Source organism: Haliaeetus albicilla, chromosome 4 (genome assembly GCF_947461875.1).
Source record: "Haliaeetus albicilla chromosome 4, bHalAlb1.1, whole genome shotgun sequence".
Taxonomy (NCBI): Eukaryota; Metazoa; Chordata; class Aves; order Accipitriformes; family Accipitridae; genus Haliaeetus; species Haliaeetus albicilla.
The window spans coordinates 33081519-33102891 of NC_091486.1; the positions used below are offsets into that span (position 1 = coordinate 33081519).

A 21373-nucleotide genomic window follows, 5' to 3' on the forward strand; every position below is an offset into this window, starting at 1 on the left:
CTTCAGACAAAATACATTTTTATTTAAATTCAGGTGGTGTTTGTAACAAACTCTGTAATCTCTCTAGAAGCTCTTGTGACATATTACCTGAATATGAGTGATCCAGTGAATAAGGGCATTGATGATGAAGTATGCTTACAGTAGTGTTACAAGACATGGTTATCTTGTAAAGTAAACTTTCAAACCTTTGTCTGAATTTACTTTTTGTTGTGGATCTTCTTGTTAAAGTTCGTGACAAAATAATAACTATAGATGCTTTCTGTTCTTGGTTCTAGGCCAATGTTCAGACTTTCCCCTTGAACTAGTTAGGACAGCTAAACCCTACAAAGTAGAACCTCTTATAAGCATTGTTGTGTTTCTGCAGGGGTGAGTCTGCATAACTTATTTATTTATTTAAAGCAGTTTCCAATACAGAAGTTTCAGTAAAACTATTGGTTGGGAAGAATATTATTTTATCTGTAGTCATTGTGAACACCTGACTGTGATTTTGTTTGAAAAGCTGTAGTAGGAGGTATAGTTGATATATATCTTAATGTAATGGTGATTGGAAATGATAAGTAATACTGCTTTCATGTTTTTGGCAGGTTTAACTGGTTTAGAGAGATATGGGAATCACTGTCATTACCAGAGGTGGATGCTGCTGTACTGAGTAGTCAGGATGCGTGGTTCCCCCTTGTGTCCCTGATTCTATTTCTTTTTGGGACAGGCATTGCCTACTGGAGTGGAGTATTTTTCTCTACATCTCTGAGACTCTTCTCTTTGTTATGGTTAACTCTGATTAGGTAAAACAATTATGCTATATGATTATGCTCTTTTAGATGACTGTGACCCTGTCAATTTTTTTCTGTGTTCTTCAGTGTGAATGCTTGGGCAGGTTAAATTCTGCAGTATAGTTCATACATGGTTTTAGCCATCTGGGTTTGTCAAAGTTAAGTACTAAAGAAGTATGAGGATTGCCTCATATTCCTTATTCCACATCTCCAAAAGGGAATGTAAATGGCTTTCTTGTTTCCTTCACCAGCTGTTACGAAGGTTTTCAGTTTGTTTTTGAGGAAAGCTTGTTGGGGAAAAGAAAGCAACTGAACTATTCCATTTTCAGCAGCCCAGAAAATAAATACATACATTTAGAAAAGGGACTATAAACATTGCAATCCATTCCTTATTGTTCATATTGGATAAACTGCATTAAAGAATCCAAACAGGTTTGTAAAACAAAAACTTCTTGGGTGTTAATTTCACCCTACAAGACTAATTGATTTTATAGATCTAAGAAAACTGGAATGTTTTTGCTTGTAGAGATGAGTATTCAAATATGAAAGGGGGTTTAAAAGAAGCAAGGAAAATAAAAAGATTTTTAAAGAGTAAATTAGTAAATTGGATAACATGCTTAGCTATTTTAATGGTTTGACTGTTCTCACATTGATAACAGTCCTCAGCTAGATTTGAGCCAATTCTCTGTCTCCAGAAAGTTGGTTGGGATGCTTTTTACTCAGAAAATGTCCACTAAATGAACTCTCTCTTTTTTCATCACTAGCACTTCTGGTCTTATTCTACAAAATAATAGATGTTGTGTCAGCTATTTCTTCTCAGCCGTCTTGTTTATAAATTACAGTGGATGCTCAGAAGTTTCAGTATTAGTTTTAAGTGATGAAGTGATAAACTTCTAAGTTTTGAAACTATTACTAAATTTTTAAGAGTTTATCTTGATTCCTACTCTTCATTAAAGCTCGCTATTTCTTGCAAACCCTGAGAATGTCTTGGGCAGAGGCAGGAAAATAAGATTTTGTGTGTCTGCCTGTAAGTCAGCTGGTTCCTTTTGAAATTCTAGTACCTTACACATGTTTTGATCCAGTCCTGAATTTCTTGGGGCGGGGGGGGGGGGAATTCTAGAAATCTCTCTGAAGTAGATTGTATTCACTTGACTGTTGCTTAGTGTTCTGAAATGATCTGATATGGCCAGCAGTAAAAAATTTGTCACTAGCTGTCTGTGGAATTCTTTGTTCTTGCCAACTAGCTTTCTTTTTGTGGTTATTTTCAATATTTGTTGCAAAGGCTTTTAAAATTGTGTTTTCCAAATAACGCTTTTTCTGTTTTCAATCTCTATTTTAATACTGGAATGTCCCATAAATATCCACGAAGTACAGACTTTTTCATAGTTCTGTTGCACTTCCTCCCTGCACCGTTCCCCTCACTGTTACACCTTTTCAGTTCATCTTTGTTGTTTCACGTTCGTACTTGTCTTTTAGTCATATCAGCTGGAATCCAGAAACTTAAAATAAGCTTTTCTGTTTCTCTCAGACTGAGCAAGCAGAAATTCCTGTCTGGGAAGAATGTTTGTCACAGAATTAATCTCTTGGAGACTTACTGTTGTATGCTGCTGTACTATCATAGAACACTGCAGTTCATTAATGTTTGTAGTAGGAGTCACTTAAGTGATGCAGTTGTGCAGTAATAATAATAAGATACTCATTCTCTTGGGCTGAACAGAAGAACTTAGTGACTGATGCAGATCTACAGTTAGCATTATCTAATGCTTTATGTTCACCAATGTATCCTTTTACGTTCCCCAAATTAAAAATAATACATTAGTTACATTCTGGAAGGTGTAAGGTTGTTTTGTTAGTTCATTTGATAAGAACGTTTTGGCTTGGGGTTTTTTTTGTGTTTTGTGTTTTGTTTTGGTTTGGTTTTTTTTTTCAAAGTAGTGTATGTAGCAGTTGGTATATATGCTTAAATTTGTCTAACTTTTTAAAATCAATATTCAGGAGCAATTTATTCTTTTCAGTCATTCACAAAACAAAATTATTCTTTGACCTTTGTAGTTTGATGTTACAAGAGTATAACAGCAGTTTTGTCTTTTTTTAGACCTACTGTACTTCAGAAAGATAACAAGTTGATTACACCCAGAAGACTCTGTGGGGTGTTATCCCTTGCTTTGGTTAGCTGGACCACTTGCGGTGCATTTGCTGTATTCATTATTTACCTTCAGTACTTGTTTAAGGTACTGAAAGGCTAAACGTCTTGAATTTATAACTGAATTCAAAATTTTGTATGCTTTGAATTAACCCCAAGTTAAAAGCAAAAATACAGATTATGATTTTTTCATACTTAAATGTTATTATTTGCATACTTGAAATAGGTCTTTTTTTGAACTTAATCAGACTCTCACAATCTTGTAATCTTTAGAATTATTTTGTTCTTTTGCTAATGCTTTTTCCAAAGAAAGGTACAGTTCCATATGCCCACTACAATAATGTATATAATTGTGATCTGTAACTTATGGATAGGTAATGTTATAAAATCAAAGAATAATAACTCCCTTGAAGAGAAACCTTAGCAAAGAGAGGACTTGGAATGTTCTGTCAAATACTTTTTATCTTTAAAGACTTTTCACAAATCTTTATTGAGTAAAAGGAAGGAGGGTGGGTATATTGTAGAATTAGGATAGTCTTACTGTATGTCTAATCTGATCCCTTGGCTGGTGCCACAAAGATCCATATTTAGTTCCTGCCATTCAGTTTCCATGGTCTTCCTTGCATCAGAGCGTCTAACTTACCTGATTCACCCTATGGTTATATAGCTGCTAAATCAGCTACTATACTTAGCTACTAGGGAAGCATTGGAGCATGCATCTGGGAGTAGGGGCACAAAGCAGAGCAGCTTACAGGTGGTCTGAATTAGGTAGGTGGCAGCTGAAAGCACAGCCTGAGGAACACATCTATCTCTAATTGAGCTCCCTGTGACAAGGTTACCCTATGAAGGGCATTCCCATGCTGACATTACTCTCCCTCCTGCAGTAAATCTTTGACATGGGACTTTTCCTATGTGGCCTGTTTATGGGTTTCTGCAGAAAGTGAAGTAGAGCTTCAGGAGGAGGAGGTGAGCGATATGCAGATTTTCCACTCTGTATTCTCTGTCAAGCACAGTGGCAGGGGAGAAAGCAGAGCAGCGTAAGTTTTCTCTCTGTGCTTGGAAATCCTTCCTTAAGAGAGAGTTTTGGATGCTGCTGATAAAAAAGGCAGAGGGAGTTTCTTGCATTGCAGCTCCATTGGGGCCCTAGAATTATCTAGCTATAAAAAGGGTAAAAAAATAACTAGCCCAATTTTTTTTTCTTGTATACTACAGCTTTTGTGTGAAGAAACATTACTCAAAAAAGCTGAACTGTCTCTCTTACAGGTTATAAAGCTACATGTGAATGTAAGAGCAGAACAAAACATGCTTAATGGGGTAGGTCTGTTTCCTGCTTCTGTTGAAAATTGTGACCAAAAATTGTTTGGCAAACTTATGCATTATGAATTGTTATTGTCTTGCCTTGGTAGTATTAGGCTGTGCTGTGATGACTGGGTGGCTGTAGTTTACTTACTGTGTGCATGATGTGAAAGAAAAGCCAGGACACGAGTAGCCTGTTCCATCACACGTGACACTTGCATTCACTGCTTAAGATCACTGCAGTGTGAACTTGTCCGAAGTTCCTTGAAGAAGAAAACGTAGTCTCTGAATACATACAGAACAATAGTTTTTGTCTAAATTTTGGTATTTGATTATGCATGCCTTATCTAAAGAAATTAATTTAATTTGTAGCTAATAGCCTATACCACAGGTAAATATTTTTTTCCAGATAGGTAGTTTGTAGGTTTAGGGGTTTTTTTAATCGGTACATGACATATGATTTATGAGATGGATATGGACTGAGATGGCAGTAAATTGGGAGCCGTTTAAAAAGGAGTGAAGAAGCGTCTGGTTTCATGCGTTGTGAACTTTTTTTTTTCCCAGTTACTTTAGGGTGTAGGATCCAAGATGTAAGCATGTGTGGATACAAGCATATAATAACTACCTGTTCTTTTTTGCAAACATAGTTTAAAAAGTCTGTCAGAAAAAGTTGTTGACAGTTTTCTTTGGGTTTGAGTGGTTTTTGTTCATTTAGTTTTAAATCGTCTCCTTCTTTTCTTTCATGTCCATATAATATTTTTTTGTTTTGTTTCATTTGTGGGGTGCTTTTTTTTCCTGTCATTGGAAATTACCATCTGCTAGCTCATAGTTTATCTTTGCTATTTATTCCTACAGCTAATATTGTACTCTTGGTTGCATTACCTCCTGTATCTTTTTCTGTGAATGATCATCTGTGATTTTCACCCACATGCTTTATTACTCCTTTTATTCTGTTCTTCCTCCTTCCAGGAACTCCATTTCTTATCACTGCACTGGTGTCAGACCATCTCCACTCTCCATTTTTTTCTTCCAAAGACATATAAAATACTAGTGTAAGAGAAATTTCTGGTTAAATCTAGATGCTTTAAAACTGAACTATTGAACTTTGCTTTTAATGGCTTTTTGAGAGAGAAATTGCAAATTTTCTTCTTAAATCAGAGCTGGTATGGTACTGTTGTGACAGTTTTTCCCTCCTCCCTCAGCATGGGTTCTTACAAGCCCGTGCATGTTTTTATGACTTTTGCCTTTTATTTTCAGGATTCAGACTGCTCAAAAGAAACTTCACAGAACTCCAGTATATACACAGTCAAAAACCAGAGTTCAACGGACAGTACCGTAAAAGCAACACAGTCTCTTTCCAACAGTACAACAGTTGCTGAAGCTGTTAACAGTCTTAAGATGCATGTTACAATTCTCAATTTATTCACATGGATTGTGCTGCTCAACTTGCCATCTCTAATTTATTGGTTAAAAAATCTCAGGTAACTTCTTAAATTGCCAGTAAGGTGGACAAAAAGAATAAGACAGAAAAAATTGTGTATGTTTGACTCTTTACATTATTAGCTACCTTATAGTATCAAAGACTTCTGTTAATTATAATTGTTTTTTCTATGCAATCTGGTTTACGTTATGGTATAAGTAGGTGTTAAGTGAATCAGTGATATGCTGAAGGAAGTAATGATTCAGAAAGGACTTAAAGCCAGGCTGTGATGCCATATACATTTCATGTATGTGTGTTGTTATCAGCACATGCTTGTTCCCAACTTGGATTTTATTTGGTAGCCTAGTTTAGAAGTAACATGCTTTTTAAACCATTTTTTCCAGGTACAGTGTTAGACTTGATCCTGATCCATGTAGATCTACAGCTATTATCCTCGTATGCATTTTAGAAATTCTCATGAATTCAAGTACTTCTGAAGTGAAATCCAGGTACTGTAGCCCAACCCCCAGTTTTTGTTTTCCTGCTTCTTCGTTACTACTTCCCTTTCTGTGGTAAATCTTAATTTATGCTGCACAGACATGTAAGTGTTCAGCCTACATAGAGATTCATAAACTCATATGGCTAAATCTTAAAGACTGGGTAAAATGCATGCAAATTACCTGTAGTTCAGCTAAGTGGAGAAAATCACTGGTATTTACCGCATGGACTTAAATGAAGTATTTGCTATCTAAACAATCAGTTGCATAAAGACTTCTTTAACAGTGACTTTTTCATTCACAATTCATTGTATCCTTCCAAATGTTGCAGAATCTTAATACATTTAGCAATTATTGTCAGAAAGTTACAAGGAAAAGTGAATTCTAAACCATTATAGTTATGTCCTTGTAATTTCCCCTCATGGGCACACTTGTGGAAATGTAACATGCTTTCTACCAGATTAAGAAGTTTTGAGCACTTGGTTTTGCTGACAGGTAGAGCCTTTCTTGTTCAGATATAAAATTAGTGCCTCATGGAAGACAATAAATAATAACCAATGTAGTTTATCCTCTTGACTGGTACCTGTTAACTCAAATGATCTAAAGCATTAAATCTTTCTTTGTTACGGAGAACTTATTTCTATATTAATATAAGAATATTCTACAATGACTTTTTTTTTAGCCTTTTTGAATAATTGCTCTTGCTTATGCATCAGTTGTTAGTGCCCATTATGCCTATTTGTTCTGTTTTAAAAATGAACAAATCCTTGAAATCTATAAATTATTTTTCAAAAGAAAGTGAAATATGGTATTTGTGTACTTTCTGCAAGTATGGCTATAAAAATGGCAATTTTTTCTTTATATTCTTACAGTAAACTCTTGAAGATCGCAGCCAAAGTTCCACTCCCTTTGTCTGTTGCAATGTTGGCCTTTGGACGAATGCATTTATACAAAGTACCACACTTCGTAACCCTTTCTCTTCTTCTACATGTGCTGTGTTGTATTGTGTAATGTTCATTATACATAGGAAGAACAGTGCAGTCTAGAAACTTAACACTGGAAATGGGGCAAATTTCAACAAAGAAATGTCTCTCTTAATATCATCAGTAGTTTACATTATGTGCGAAAGAGGACAGAACTGTGAATACTTCATGAAAAGTTCGTGGTTCTGTTCATGTTGCTTAGAAAGCTTTTTTATGCTGTTTATTTCCTGACTCTGAAAATTAAGTGAATTAACTATGTGTATGTGTGTAAGCACATAAATCATATTAGTGTAACGTCTCAATACTCTGTTTGCCTTGGAGACACTTTGATATTTCACTATACTTCTTTGTTGAAACAGACTTTTTTTTACTCAGTATGCCATACAGTGCGTATGTTCTGAACTTGCATCTCTTGCAGATCTAAAATATGCTGGTTAAAACTCAATATATTTCAAGCACACTGTGACTATCACAAAAATACACAGCCAAGTATACTTTCAGTCATTTTATGCTACATTTAAAAGCTGCCAGTTGTGTCTAGACAAACTAGAATGTACTGCTTATATAGAACTGTTATTTCTATCAAATCATTTGTTCAATCAGTATGAGTTGAACATTTGTGAGATTATTGAAAGTCTTACACATTTTACTTTTTCTGAGAGTGAGAAAACAACAATATTCTGTGTAGCTTTCTATTCAGGAAGGATACCAGCAGATTCATAAACAATTTGCTGTAATGTTGTTTTAAAACATTGCCAGTTTTCTCTGGAATTTTGTCAATTCTGAAATTACTCCTTGGACCTTGTCCGTATGTAGAAGCTAGCAAACATTGAGGTATGGTGTGAGTTCACAGTGCAGTTGCTGTACTGCACTGTTTCCAAGCAGACAAGGCAGGTTTTTTTTCCTATTGTAAATGGAGAATCAACTGTCTCATAATAAATGTCCATAAGTGAAATTAATGTGGAATAGTTACAACACTGCAAATTCATGCCCTGCCAGACAGTGCTGACTTCCTCGCGTGGACAAACTCTTCGTAATAATGGGACATACTGACCATAATTATTAGCTCTGTATACAGTATTATCTTAGTGCCTAGATGCTACAGTGACTGCCATTTATAATAAAGCCTAAATTAGCTATGTGTAAGGAATTCTGTCCCCTGGGTATGTGTTTTGCCAACAGAAGAAATCTCAGTAGCCATTAGGTTAAAATGATGTATTGATTCTGTGTAGAGATGAGCCTACCAGCTGTCTCCACTCTGACATACCCGTTATCTTCATGTGGAAATACTAGACCAGCTCAATTGTCTTACATGACTAATAAGAGGTAATCTGCTACCCACAGTCAATCAAGTATATTCTTGATATAGTAGTACAGCCAGCCTGACCCATTAATTTTATCGTAGCTCATTAATCTTGCCTGAAGTGCCTCAGTTCTAGCGTGTTGTTAGGGTCAATTCATTTACGCTGGCTGGAAAGTCTTAATTCACACAGTGACTTTCCAAAATGAAGGGCAAATGTGAAGTAGGCACCTGTTTTGTCCGCTTATACACAAGTCAGCAGTTCAAGCTATCACTAAGTCATTAAAACTGCTTTAACTGAGTAAGATTATTGTAGTTAACCAAACCACTGTCACTGTTATCAGTAATCTATGTGCTGGTACTCTAGTCTTAACCTTTTTTAAAAAAGGTTGGATTATACATAGTGTTTGTAAATCAGAAAAGTTATTTGAATAGATTATATCTTGATACTTTCTAACCAAATGTATGCTACAGTGTGTGTATATACATATATATAAAAAAAAGATAATTTGTGTGTCTAAATATACTTGTAGCTAAATCCACCAGTTGGTTTAACCTAAAAATTGCTGTTCAGACATAGAATATAGTAGTTTTTCTGCTTTCAAATGGCTGTGAATTAAAGATGGTGGCAGAACTGCACTGGGGCTGGTAAAAGGCTGTCTGTGAAATGTGCAGGATCTGATTTCTGTGGAAGATAATTTTCCTTGGCCTTCATGGTTCTTTTGGCTTGCTACTGTATTTTACTCCTGATTTTGTTTTGCCATCTTAATGGGCTCTTTAAGCATGAATCCATTTGTTGGAGCTGTTGGTGGAATAAAATAATAATCAGAATAAGGAGAGCAAACAGTTTCTGCATGTGTAGTAGTTTTGATAGCTTCCAAAATCTGCCACAGTTGGAAACTTCTGAATTACAGCAGCATAGAATAACACCAATTTTTTCATTTAATTATGTCTTTGAAGCTGAGAATTGCATTGATAGTTATCACTCTTCATGAAATGGGTTACAAAATCTTGCATAGATTCCTACCTGATTTTCAAGTTGGAGATAGGAGCAGATATAATCCTGAGTCTGAGATGCCAGATGACAGAATTTATCACGTCTCCCTCAATGCTCCTTTTTTTCAGAGATGATTTACCTTCACTGGGGAAGGAGGGGAAGTCTTACTGCTACTTTGGATTTATATGCATTCTGTGTCATTTGCTAGACGAAAACTGTTATCAGAGATGTGCATCTGGATTTTACAGTGATTGTGGACTGTGTAACTTCAGCTGTTTGAGTGATTAGGTGTCTAATGCCAGCTAGATTTTCTATATAATCAGTAGAGGGGGGTGGGATTAGAACAAGTCCAGAGAACAATTCATCCTGTTCTAAGATACAATGAATGATCCTACTTGCCATTCTGAAAAAGACAAGATTTTATAACAGTCTAAAATTGTTTTTCAGGTAAAATACAATGATTGTTTGTTGTTACTTTCAGAGAAGAGGCTTCTGTTATGTGAATTTCTAGTTCTGCCACTGTTCACAATTATAATCTCAGTAGAAATGTAGTCTAACCCACTACAAAGACTTTTAATTGTGTGGATGAGGAAGGGTAAATATTACTGAAATATTCTTTATTATGAGTAGGCTGCATTTATAAAACAGCTGTTGCAAATATATTGTAATGTCTCTTAGTACCTGTAAATTAAAATTCCAGTTTATTCTTCAAACTTTAGATTATCTAGACTGTGCGGGAGGAGACCAAGACACAAATTAGCTTGTAATCAATTAGGTCTTTGCTCTGTAAGGGAAGATTTCTATTAACATGCAGACCCAAATTCTGTTGTTCTCTCCTTTTTCAGAAGTCGGGGTATTAATTTTGCAAAACCACTGTTCTTCATCCATGTGGATGTCCACCACATTTAGATGGAGATTGTTTTATCAATCAAGCATTTAGGTTGAGATTAAGCCACCATTTTTTTGGCTTGTACCTCAGGATGCATTCAAAATAAGAACTATTTGTGTGGCTATTTCCTAATATTTTTTTATAAGCTACCAGAAACAGAACAAAAAAACCAGGGTAAGAACCTGGACTACCAAATGTCACTAATTTTAGGTACAGCATACATGTACAGCTGAATCTTTGGTAGGGGCAAAGCTTTTAGTGACATCTCCGTCCCCTGAAATGCTCTTGAAGTCTATAACCTTTTCTGGTTGATATGATCAAACATGTGTTCCTCATAGTCTTATCATGCTGCAATCATAGTAGCTACACCTGTGGCTAACAGTTCATAAGAGGTCTATATTTGTCTGGTAAGGAAAAACCGTTACCTCTTAACTGGAATTACCAAATGTACATTGAAACCGAATGAATGAATGTTGTCCAAAGGTGGCATTTCCAGTTTTGATTTAGAAGTTGGTTGTGGGTATGTCATGTTTCAGCATCCTGTTAAAAGGGAGATTGGTTTTTTTTTGTTTTGGTTGGGGTGTTTTTTGTTTGGTTTGTTTTGTTAAAAAAAAAATATTGCAGTAAATGGAATTTAAGTTAATTTTATTTCTAATATTTAGAGTTCTGCTGTGATTTTGGTTTTGAGTAAGCTGATAAATGTAGCAATTCATTCAAAAATATTGATTTGCTAAGTTTTAAAACAAACAAATGAATAACACAACAAAATCCTAAACAGTGTAGTAGTAATATGCTGCAGAAGACATAGAGACTGCCTGTATGTCTAAGTGCACTCTTCAACTATAACCTAATTGGGCTACCTTTTAAACTCAGTGTTTAAAAAAATAAAATGTATTGATACTTAAAAAAAAACCAAAAAAAGCAGTTGCATATGTCAGTATTTGATACAAAGTCTAATTTTCCATGTGTTTGCCAGTAACAAGGTTATGAACTTGTTACTTGTCTTTTTTCTGAAATCTTATACATCTGCTTCTAAGCTTTGTCAGGACAGAATAAAGTCAGTTATGTGCCTGTGAATAAATGTAAACATTTGAGAAGCTTTCATTTGATCAAGTTTATTTCAATACAGTCATGAGTGTGTTTAGACTTTTGTGTTAATCATACTGAGAAAAAACCCAGCCATTTACAGACCTTCAATACTCTTGAGTTACTGAAAATGTTTTTGGAAGCAGTTATATTGTCTGTACAATAATTGTGCTGGTGTTTTAAGTCACTCAGCTACTAGAAAATTGTTAGCTGTAAAACAGACTAAATTCTTAATGCTTATTTTCCATTTTGTGATGAATGTTAGTCACTTAATTTACAGCTTTGGCTCTCTACATCTCTTTTTTCTGGGAGATAATCAAGCTAGCTTTCATAAGCACTTAGCGCTGTACTGTAAAAGGTTTTAAAACTTTCATCACCATTCCTTTAGGGGAGACATACTTTTGTCACCAAAGCTACATGCTGCTCTTGTATACCTCTGGAGATGTGTGCCAATGAATGACAATTGAAAACAGATTCTTTTTTATGTTAAAGTAAAATAGTTTTTCTACTTTTTTTTTTAGAGCCAGAAATCTGCCCAGCACCTCAATTTTTCAGATATCTAAGCAGGTAACTGCCTCAAATATGTGCTTATTGCCTTGTAGCATGAAAACCTAAGTCAAAGCTGTGATGTTTTGACTTTAATTTTGCTTAAGATTTAAGGTCTCATTCTGCATTCTTAAATGCAGACAGATTTTGCTGCTTATGCTGGCATAAACAAATCTTGTAAGCATGGCCTCTCTACAGTTATTGGCAGGTTGCATTCTAGATTCTGTAGGAATCTGTGTGGTATCAGAGCTAATTTTAGGTCTATAAAAGTCAGGAATGGCCCACACAAACTTGTTATTTTGCGGCACATCATTCCAGTTCCTCCTTCCATACGTTGTTATCCTTGGTTTGCAGTATCCTTCCACTGTAGTACAAAACATAATGTTCACAGTAATTGTAGGTACCATGACTGACCTAGTGAAGATAAACAGCAGCTGTCCGGTAGACTGTTTTTCTATTGCAGTTTCGCATGTTTGTTGAAATACTAGCAAAGACTTTTTTCCCCTCCAACCTAAATAATTTCAGGGTATATATATATATATTAAGTATCAAATGTGCCAGTATGTTGATGTTTAGTTTTATAAAATGCTAAGTACACTATTTCGGGATCAATTCAGGCTTCAGTATTTTCCACTTATGTCACTTGGAGTGTGAAAACAGTATTTGAGACTGCAGCACCTGACAACTGAAATATTTTACATAAGTCTACAAGTAGTAGATGTGACATAAATAATTAGAGTGCCAGACCAAAATTGAAATGTGAAATTCCTCACTGTGACTTTAAACTTGTAGCTTTCTAGAGCAAGAAAAATACTGTGCCTTAAACCAGTAAATGAATACACTCTAACTGTAGCCTGTGGACTTCTGTAGCCTTATATTTGATTTTTGAAGTTAACCAAAAATATTTGTGTGGATCATACTGAAACTTGATTTGGGACAAATTATTAATTATTAAAAAATTATTTTGACCCCCTTTTACTGCACTTACAGAAATGAAGATTTTATGACAAGTACAGTATATTTGTGGTTTGGAATCACACCAACCAAAGTCAGAAAGCTTTAGCTGACCTTAATTTCTCAAATCTTTCTATTGTGGCAAAAAGAAAAATAAGGAAGGAAAACTAGTCTCAGATGTCTGTCTCAACTTCCAAGTCTGTGTGTCAAATTATTTTTAAAAATTTTGTTCTTTAGTTTCTTCAAAATAAAAAAATCCTCTAATTGTAGTTTAAGCAAAATATTGTGTTTCAATCAATATCTACACCAGTGTGAGAAGAAAACTAGATGGGGGTGGGGTTGGTTGGTTGTGTTAAAGCTCCAGAAGTTTTGAATAACAAATTTTACTTTTTAGGAAAAAAAATTCATATATAAAACCCTGAAAGGTTTTGGGAGAGGAAGAAAAAAAAGGTTTATACATTCTGTTCTTCTCAATTCATTAAAGAAAACCAGAAATAGCCAAGATCTTAAAATCTTGTTTTGATACAGTAGAAGGATTTCTTATGTATGTTTCTTAATATGAAGAGCTCAGGAAAAGCCACTACTGGCTTTCCTTATGCGTCGCTACAGGATTCTTTGTATGTTTTGAACAAAACCCCCCAAATTCTGACTTTTCCCCCACCTTACTATTAGTACTATGTAATACTGAATCTTGAATAAAGATGCTATCTCAAAGCTTATCATTGGACTGTGGATATTTAGATATGCACACAAAATGATTGCCTGTCAGCTGATCACAATAATTGTTTGAAGCAATATGAATCAAAGTTATTAACCCTGTTTTATTGAGAACTAACGTGAACCGGGCTGCCACAATGCTGCTGATGCTGTGGCGCAACAGATAACATGCAATTTTTGTGTCTTCCCTGCTACTTCCTTCTGTATGTTAGTTCGGGACTTTTAAAAGTCTTGTCCCGGTCACCTAACCTTCTTTTCTTTCTTTTGTGATGATGTTGTTTCAGTAATCCTAGCCATTGTTGATTTCCTAGCTACAGGAATTAAAAGTATTAAAAGAGAGGGCAGAACTACCTTTAAGGCCTTTATATATGATGATTAATCCAGAAAAACTGTGTAACCTAGGCCTAGTAATTTGATTCCCTTCTTACCTTTTAGTTGGTTTTCCAAGCACAAAGACAGAATAATGTTGGCCAAAATACCTGTTTAGGGTAATTGGGGGGGAAGGAGGGGCTGTTATTTGTTGTGTTTTAAGAGGACTTAAAACTTTGAAGACCATATATGTAATTTTTTTGAAAAATCTATCGCTTCACAAGCAACCTGTCTTACATGTTTTTACCTCTTCCTCTGTTTTCAGTTCTTATATAGCTAGTGTAAATCCAGTGTTGTAGGTGGAGCTAACTCTTAATTTTACGTCAGGTAAAATTTATCCTTTAACAGGTTTCTAGAGATATTGACAGGGTCTTATCTATAAATGTTTAAATAATGCTATAATAAATTATTGTGCTTATTAAAATGTTTATAACTGAATTCTCAGATACAGGTCAGGCAGTGTGTGATAAGCTTTGGCAAAGTCCTTGTCTTGTGAGATGCTGAGAAAACCTTGGAGAATAGGTATTTTCAGCTAATGTTGAATTTGCTGAAAGCTGAAATCTCAGAATCTTTAAAAACTGTGCTTTTAGATACTGGTACTTTTTTGTTGAAGTTGAGGGCAACTTGAGTGGGAGCTACTCTAGGATGTTTGTATTTTGTTTGGTGGCTTCCCTGTCTGCAGTGTATATTTCACTTTTTTTTAATTTGTCTTTTTTTTACCTAAGTGTGCATGATTTAAGAGTACACTGTATAGTATATGCTCTGCTAAATAAACACTTCTGTATATTTTTATATGGTTGCATTAGTACAAATGGTTGTAATTCACAAAAAGTGCCACTTGCCAGTCATACTCTGTAGAGTGTTGTGAATGTTACCTGTACTTTTGTTGTACAAACACGCTAATGAGTATTGTGATGAATGTTTGCCTTTAGTCTTTGCTCAGGTACTCACTTGGAGCAGTTTGGTGCTTTTCCTTCTCACTTGTAATACTTGGGATTCTAAGCAGAAAATAAAAACAGTGAACAAAAGCATTGTGGTTAGAGCAGTACTTTAAGTATCAGATACTTTTTTTCACATCTCGAGTAGAATACAATAAAGATCATAACTGATGAAGCTTGTCTCAATGTCTTAGCTCACGCACCTTAGGCTGTTATACCTGCCTTGCTATCGTGAATGGGAAATGCAATAAAATGGAAAATATTTGCTGAATAATATAGTTTATATAGAGTATCATATGTATAAAACTTGTTCTTGGCTAAACTAATTAGTTTTAAATTTGCCCTTTGTTCTAGAACAAGATTTTTACCTTTTTGAAGTAACTGGCATGAAACTGAACAAGCAATGCTATGAGCATTTTCAGCTTCAGTGCAATTTAATTCAAACATATGAATATTACTTACTGTGCCATAAGGGCTATATAATTAGTATAACCACTTTAAAAAGATTTGATTTACTGAAGATATGTGTCTATATACATAATTTATCAAGAAAACCTAATGCTTAAATTTGGCCACATTAAAAAGGCAGCACACTGACATCTGGCTTGGAAAGCATTTGTTAAACTAGCTACTGTTCTCAAAAAAGGATGCAATTTTGTCCAATCAGTGTAACTCTAATAATAGTATTTTAATATGAATGTGTTCCGCTTATATTTGACTTTCACCGAAGGAAGGAGCTATAATGAAATTATCTTTAAAAAAAACCAAAACCAACCCACACTACAATGAGCACTAAGTCTGAACAGTTTTACCTCAAGCAGTTTCTCGAACACTTAGATCAGTAAGCAACAATACAAATTTGTGAGGTTGGTTTTTTTTTTTTAAGACAGCTTACAGAAAATATATGCTAATTGAATCTCTTGCATATCTGCATACTTCACCAGTCAACCAAACTGCCTAAATTCCTACAGTAATAAAACTTGTTAATAAAAAATAAATCTACAGCTGACTTTGGTATGTTTTACTAGCTGAATATACTGCATAATCTCCAGTTTTTTCTTTTTAAATAAATTAATAAAAGAATTGAGGGGAAGAAAACTGCCTGCTTTTCTGGCCTTTTTTTTTTCTTTTTTTTTTTTTTTCTTCTAAATAAGGAACTAAAATCTAATCCCAAACTGTAAATCAAGCCTTTTCCCCTTCCTGTCATTTCCTCTAGAGGAACATATTTCTACTTCTGGTTGATTTAGAAGGTAAATTATGCAAAACATTAAACCAGAAATAAGTATCTACCTAGAAAATCAACAAAGAAAGTTCCCTTACATTGGGGCCTGCCTTTTTACAAGTTCTTCTGTTGCTACTGCTGTTCTGGTTCTTGATGAGTCTATGATCTAGAAGTTGTCTATTATGAAAGTAATGGATGAGTTTTGACGGATTTTCTTTTATGTGTGTGTGAATTTTTTTTTCACTCTAAGTCTGTAGGATAATATGCAAGCTGGGTAAGTTGACTTCTTGTGGTTTAACCCCAGCCAGCAACTAAGCACCATGTAGCCTCTTGCTCACTTCCCCCCCACACCCAGTGGGATGGGGGAGAGAACTGGGGCAGGGAAGAAAAAGTAAAACTCGTGGGTTGAGATGAACACAGTTTAATAGGACAGAAAGGAAGAAAATAACAATAATGATAATGACAATAGTAATAATAAAAGAATTGGAACATACAAAACAAGTGATGCACAATGCAATTGCTCACTACTCATGGACTGATGGCCAGTTAGTTCCCGAGCAGTGATCCCCCCAGGCCAACTCCCCCCCCAGTTTATATACTGGCCATGATGTCCCATGGTATGGAATACCCCTTTGGCCACTTTGGGTCAGCTGCCCTGGCTGTGTCCCCTCCCAGCTTCTTGTGCCCCTCCAGCCTTCTTGCTGGCTGGGCATGAGAAGCTGAAAAATCGTTGACTTAGTCTAAACACTACTTAGCAACAACTGAAAACATCAGTGTTATCAACATTCTTCTCATATTGAATCTAAGACTTAACACTATACCAGCTGCTAGAAAGAAAATTAACTTTATCCCAGCTGCAACCAGGACACTTGTATTTTTGTATGTTACTGCAGTCATGAAAATAACACTGCTAGGATTTTGTTTGCTGTGTTGCTAATGATGTTTGGATGTCCACAATGTTGCCTGCCTGGAAGGGTGGGGTTAGGTTTTTGTTTTGTTTTCAAAATTTAAACCAAAGAAGGATGTAAAGCTTCTAGTCAGAAATAAACAACAGTAATCTGGAGTAAGATAATGGCCAAAAATCTTTAGTTTTAACATGTCTATATAGAGATATATTTTATATGATACTAACTAAAGTATCATCTAAATAATGGAGAGAAGAGTATAATGAAATTATAAGCAAAAAAAATTCAGCAGCTTTGAGATGAAGAATGCTATGAAATAAGGCCACGGTAAATTAGCATAGTCCTTCTTGCAGTCTTTGCCTTAGTTTCTAGTCTGACAGGAGGATATTAGCTGCTGATAAAATCAGGGTAGGAAAGCAACACTTCCATTAAAATGTTAAGATTTTGGATCTTGAAACAGACCTTTCTTTTCTCTCTCTCTCCAGCATCAAGAAAATGATCCATATCTCATCTTGCTTGAAAACCATTCAGCCAGCTGTAATTATCTGTTAGTCACCATTCTGGAGATATGGCTAATTACTTTTAATTAAAATATTTTGATACAGCTCTGCTATCTCTGTTGGGAATTGTTTTAAACTTATTATATGCTTACCAACAATTTTCTGTAATATGGCTTAGGGAGGAGGAATTTGCACTGCACTGTTCAATAGCAACAGGTCTTAAGAGTATTAAGGATGAAATTCTCAAGAGTCTTTATGTCATGGATGGAAATGGAATCATTACTGTATTTTTGAACTCCTGCTAACGTCATTGACACCCACCTACAGTCCACTAGAAATATAAGTGCAGAGATCAGTTTGTTCACAGATTACAAGGAGACTAACCAAGACGGGGCAAGCCAGAGCCAAATTCACTGGTAAGCTTTATTTTAAAGAACGTGAAAGGGAGATTTGTTTCTTTTTTTTTTTTTTTTCCCCCTTGGATCAGGTTGTGAAATGGGTCTCTAGTATATTGTACCAGGCTGTATTATTATTGCACTTATTAATGTATGTAGTACACTCTCATGCAATTTTTAAAATTGAGGTATCTGGATCTCAAGCCGTATTTTTGCATTCACCTTGGAGTACACAAAGATCTGATGCTGTAGCTAATGAGCCAATGAAAATGGCTGTATGTAATAACAAATGTAAATTTACAAATGTAAATATTTTCTGTTAAATGTCATACTAGTCCCTCAAAAAGAGAATTGTGTCTAGAAATAGCTGTGGTATGGGAAATGCTTCTTTAGAATAATTTGTTCTTCCTAGTACATTAGTACTAGGAAAACAAAAAAAAGTTAACAGCACAGTAGGCAGATCTTCCTGCCATGGATAAATTATTTTCAGTGCTCCACTGTATTGTCATGCTTGCTCTATTTGTTACCAGTGTAGTTACTCTGTAGGACTTATGGAGCCTGGTTCATTGTCCTTCTTACAGATAGTCTGTTCATCTCTTCAACATGTGGAAGGTGGTACTCCTGGGTCTATATACAGTATTGGCTGTGAGAGGATTGGCAAAGGGTGCTCCTTTCCAACCAGAAGAAAAATGGAAACCTCTAGATAACCCTAGAAACAGAGACCTGGTAAGGAAATGCTGCAAGAAAGATAGCATAAGTTTTGTGGGTTTTTTTTCTGTTTTCCATTATGAGAATTTTTATCTTCCAAATTTAAAGGTAAAAGGGGCCCATTAAATGTAATGTTAGTAACTGTGCACTTTGTATAGTCAATAACCACAGCTGGTTGAGCATTCTTCAGTCAAGATGTACCCCTTAACTGAAGAGACCTTCTTGGTGTGCAGTAGTGCATAAAACTTCCTTAGATCTCCATCCAGCAGCTTTAGTTTTTAAAAATGTATTTTGATTATACAACCACTTGTTTTATGAAACAGAAGAGGAATTATTATTACGTTTCTCTCTAATGTGTACTGTGTTGCTGCATGTTGTTTGATCTTCTGAAAGTACAAACAAGTTTGCATCTGACGCAGTCGTGAACAGTGGCTAAAGATCTTAAAGTTAATTATAGCTAAGAAAATATCACTAATGGAACATTTGCAAGATCTTATAAGGAATTTGCGAAGGAAAAATAATTGGTTTCCCACAATTTTTCCTCACTTAAGAAGCATTAATTTCTACTTTTAAGTGATCTAAGGGGCCTGTTCAAATCAGCTGCCCACTGTTGTTAACTCTTGGAGAACATTTCTCTTAGAGAAATGTGTAACAGAACTGTACTGTTTGCCCTCAGCAAGGGTTTTGCTGTGCCTATTTTATAAGGGATACAATTTGAATCCTCTGTGGTTCACTGGGGAGCATAGATGATGGACACCACGTAAGGTGTACAAGCCATGGATGGAGTGGACATGTCTGAATTATATTGCCTGTATTGTACCAGTTCATGATCAAAATAGAGGATTTCATCCCACATAGGAACAAATATTACATCTACTTTGTGTCAGTAGAAATAATTAATCTCTGTCGGGCATGCTCTGTTTTCACATATGAAATATGTTCAGTTTTTCAGAACGCTCCAGGCTTATTTTTCGGGCAGGGGTCTTGATCTCAGAAAGTTCCCAGCTACTTTCACTATGAACAATGAAGGACCAAGGCCTGTTGTGTTCTACTCAGATCCTATTGCTTCTGCATTTGCAGATTATGAAGAAAGGAAAAATTCTTTTCCAAATTATTTTAAAGGCTGAAAGATGCTGCTGACCAAGGTAAAAGAAGATGCCTTTTCCTCTAACATTGTTACATGTAACCTAGTGAAAGATTTGGATTCAAGTGATTCTCATTTCTGTCTGAGTATGAAAACAACTTCTTTTTCAGAGGAAATTAAAAATGTAGCACCTTAACTCTTGCCTGAAGTAGGTTTAAAATTCTTGAGGTAGAGATATATGACATATTTACTGCTTTGGTAAAATAACACATGGTGCTTGTGCAGAGCTATATAGACCACGCCTTTCGTTCTTTCTTTCTTTTTTTTTTTTTTTCCCCTTTTTCTAATGTGGACAAGAATTCTGAAAAAGTACAGAAAATAAAGAATGCAGGTTTTACTTAAGTAACTGATATCAGTAAAATTATTAATTGAGACTAGTCGTTTTCCGTTATATATGTATATTAAGAAAGTTAATTTAGACATAAGATACTGCACTAACAAAGCATACCTCATCTTTTACATCTTTGTCCATTCATGCTGCTTTCCTTATTTCTACCACTAAAAGTGAAGGTTGAATAAAAGGATTGCCAACTTATTCACATCTCTCCATAAATACGAAATAAAATTGAAGTGGGTCAAGCTTGCATTATTAATAAATCCAGTCTCAATTTATAGCAGGTGCTGCTTAGCTATTCTAATCCATGCATAACCATACTCTGTAACAAATAAATCCTTTCACACCTCATTTTGAGAGTCAGTGAATACTTGCAGTTCTGAAGAAAGGTAAATAATTGTTTTCTCCCATTTTACAAATAGGTGAAGATTTCAGTAAGTTTTGAATCTAAGCGTTTTGGTGATTTACCTAGTATCTCAAAGAGATTAATTTGTAATCAATATTCAACTTCGGATTTTTAGCTCTGTCCTGCTCTCTGCCTGCTTAAGTACATCTCTTTTTGTAATCAAAAGCACAGCTCCACTATTCTTATCATGAATCATAATGAAGACTGCAGTCAAATTTTAAAACTAAGTTCTTTTTGCCAAGTGTTTGTGTCAGAGGGAAAAAAAAACCTCAACACACAATGAGTATTGTGCTTGATAAGTAAATGAAAAGGGACTTTAGAAGGGATGCTGTAGCTGTACTGCAAGTTACAGCAGCAGTGAGAAAATTACTGGTGGAAGTAATTTGTCCTACATAATTCAGGATGATTACGGAAGTTCTCTTCAGTGTTCAGAACTGTTCTTTAGAAGTAGAGGTCTGCTGGGCTCAGTTGGGGTATTTCAGCTGGTGTTACCAGGACTTGGTTTGGATTGTACCCTGGTTGCATATAAATATTTATGTATTTGTCTCACATCCTTTTTTTCCTCTCTTTTTCAGGCATTAAATTTTGAACTTCATGCGAAGTGGTAACCTTCACAGCAAAATATTAGTGCTTTGACTTTTTAACAGTTACTCGACAATTTAAAATTTTCCTCACTGTCACAGTTTTCACCTATGGAATCTGTTCTCATGCTGTATTTAGCACATTTGCTGTCTGTTAACAGACGTGTTATGTTTGGCTACTACAGTTTGCCTAGCAGAATTGTGTTTGTTTAAACGTGAATAAATGAGGAGTGCAACAGCGTCCTTTTAACTGCCGCTAAGCGTCTTTGTTCG

At 35.3% G+C, this 21373-nt stretch overlaps 2 protein-coding genes across 4 annotated transcripts in view; both read left to right on the top strand.

Moving 5' to 3' along the window:
* Positions 1 to 13600, top strand: part of PGAP1 (post-GPI attachment to proteins inositol deacylase 1) — a 39079-nt gene extending 25479 nt beyond the window's left edge. Inside the window, 7 exon segments of the mRNA XM_069781841.1 lie at positions 276 to 366; positions 585 to 782; positions 2866 to 3001; positions 4177 to 4227; positions 5467 to 5690; positions 6034 to 6138; positions 6999 to 13600. Coding sequence (XP_069637942.1) covers positions 276 to 366; positions 585 to 782; positions 2866 to 3001; positions 4177 to 4227; positions 5467 to 5690; positions 6034 to 6138; positions 6999 to 7137 — 944 coding nt within the window. The 3' untranslated portion in view covers positions 7138 to 13600.
* On the top strand, positions 6031 to 21350 carry C4H2orf66 (chromosome 4 C2orf66 homolog). 3 transcript variants are annotated; one of them, XM_069781843.1, is made up of 4 exons: positions 6031 to 6138; positions 18509 to 18653; positions 19580 to 19780; positions 21095 to 21350. In XM_069781843.1, exons 2-3 carry the CDS (start codon positions 18531 to 18533, stop codon positions 19760 to 19762), a joined length of 306 nt encoding a protein of 101 aa, XP_069637944.1. In that variant the 5' UTR covers positions 6031 to 6138; positions 18509 to 18530; the 3' UTR covers positions 19763 to 19780; positions 21095 to 21350. The 3 variants fall into 3 exon arrangements, with proteins under 3 accessions (XP_069637944.1, XP_069637943.1, XP_009920975.1); XM_069781842.1 differs by lacking the exon at positions 6031 to 6138 and adding an exon at positions 6997 to 7080; XM_009922673.2 differs by lacking the exon at positions 6031 to 6138 and adding an exon at positions 16886 to 17948.
* Positions 21351 to 21373: the final 23 nt, after the last annotated feature.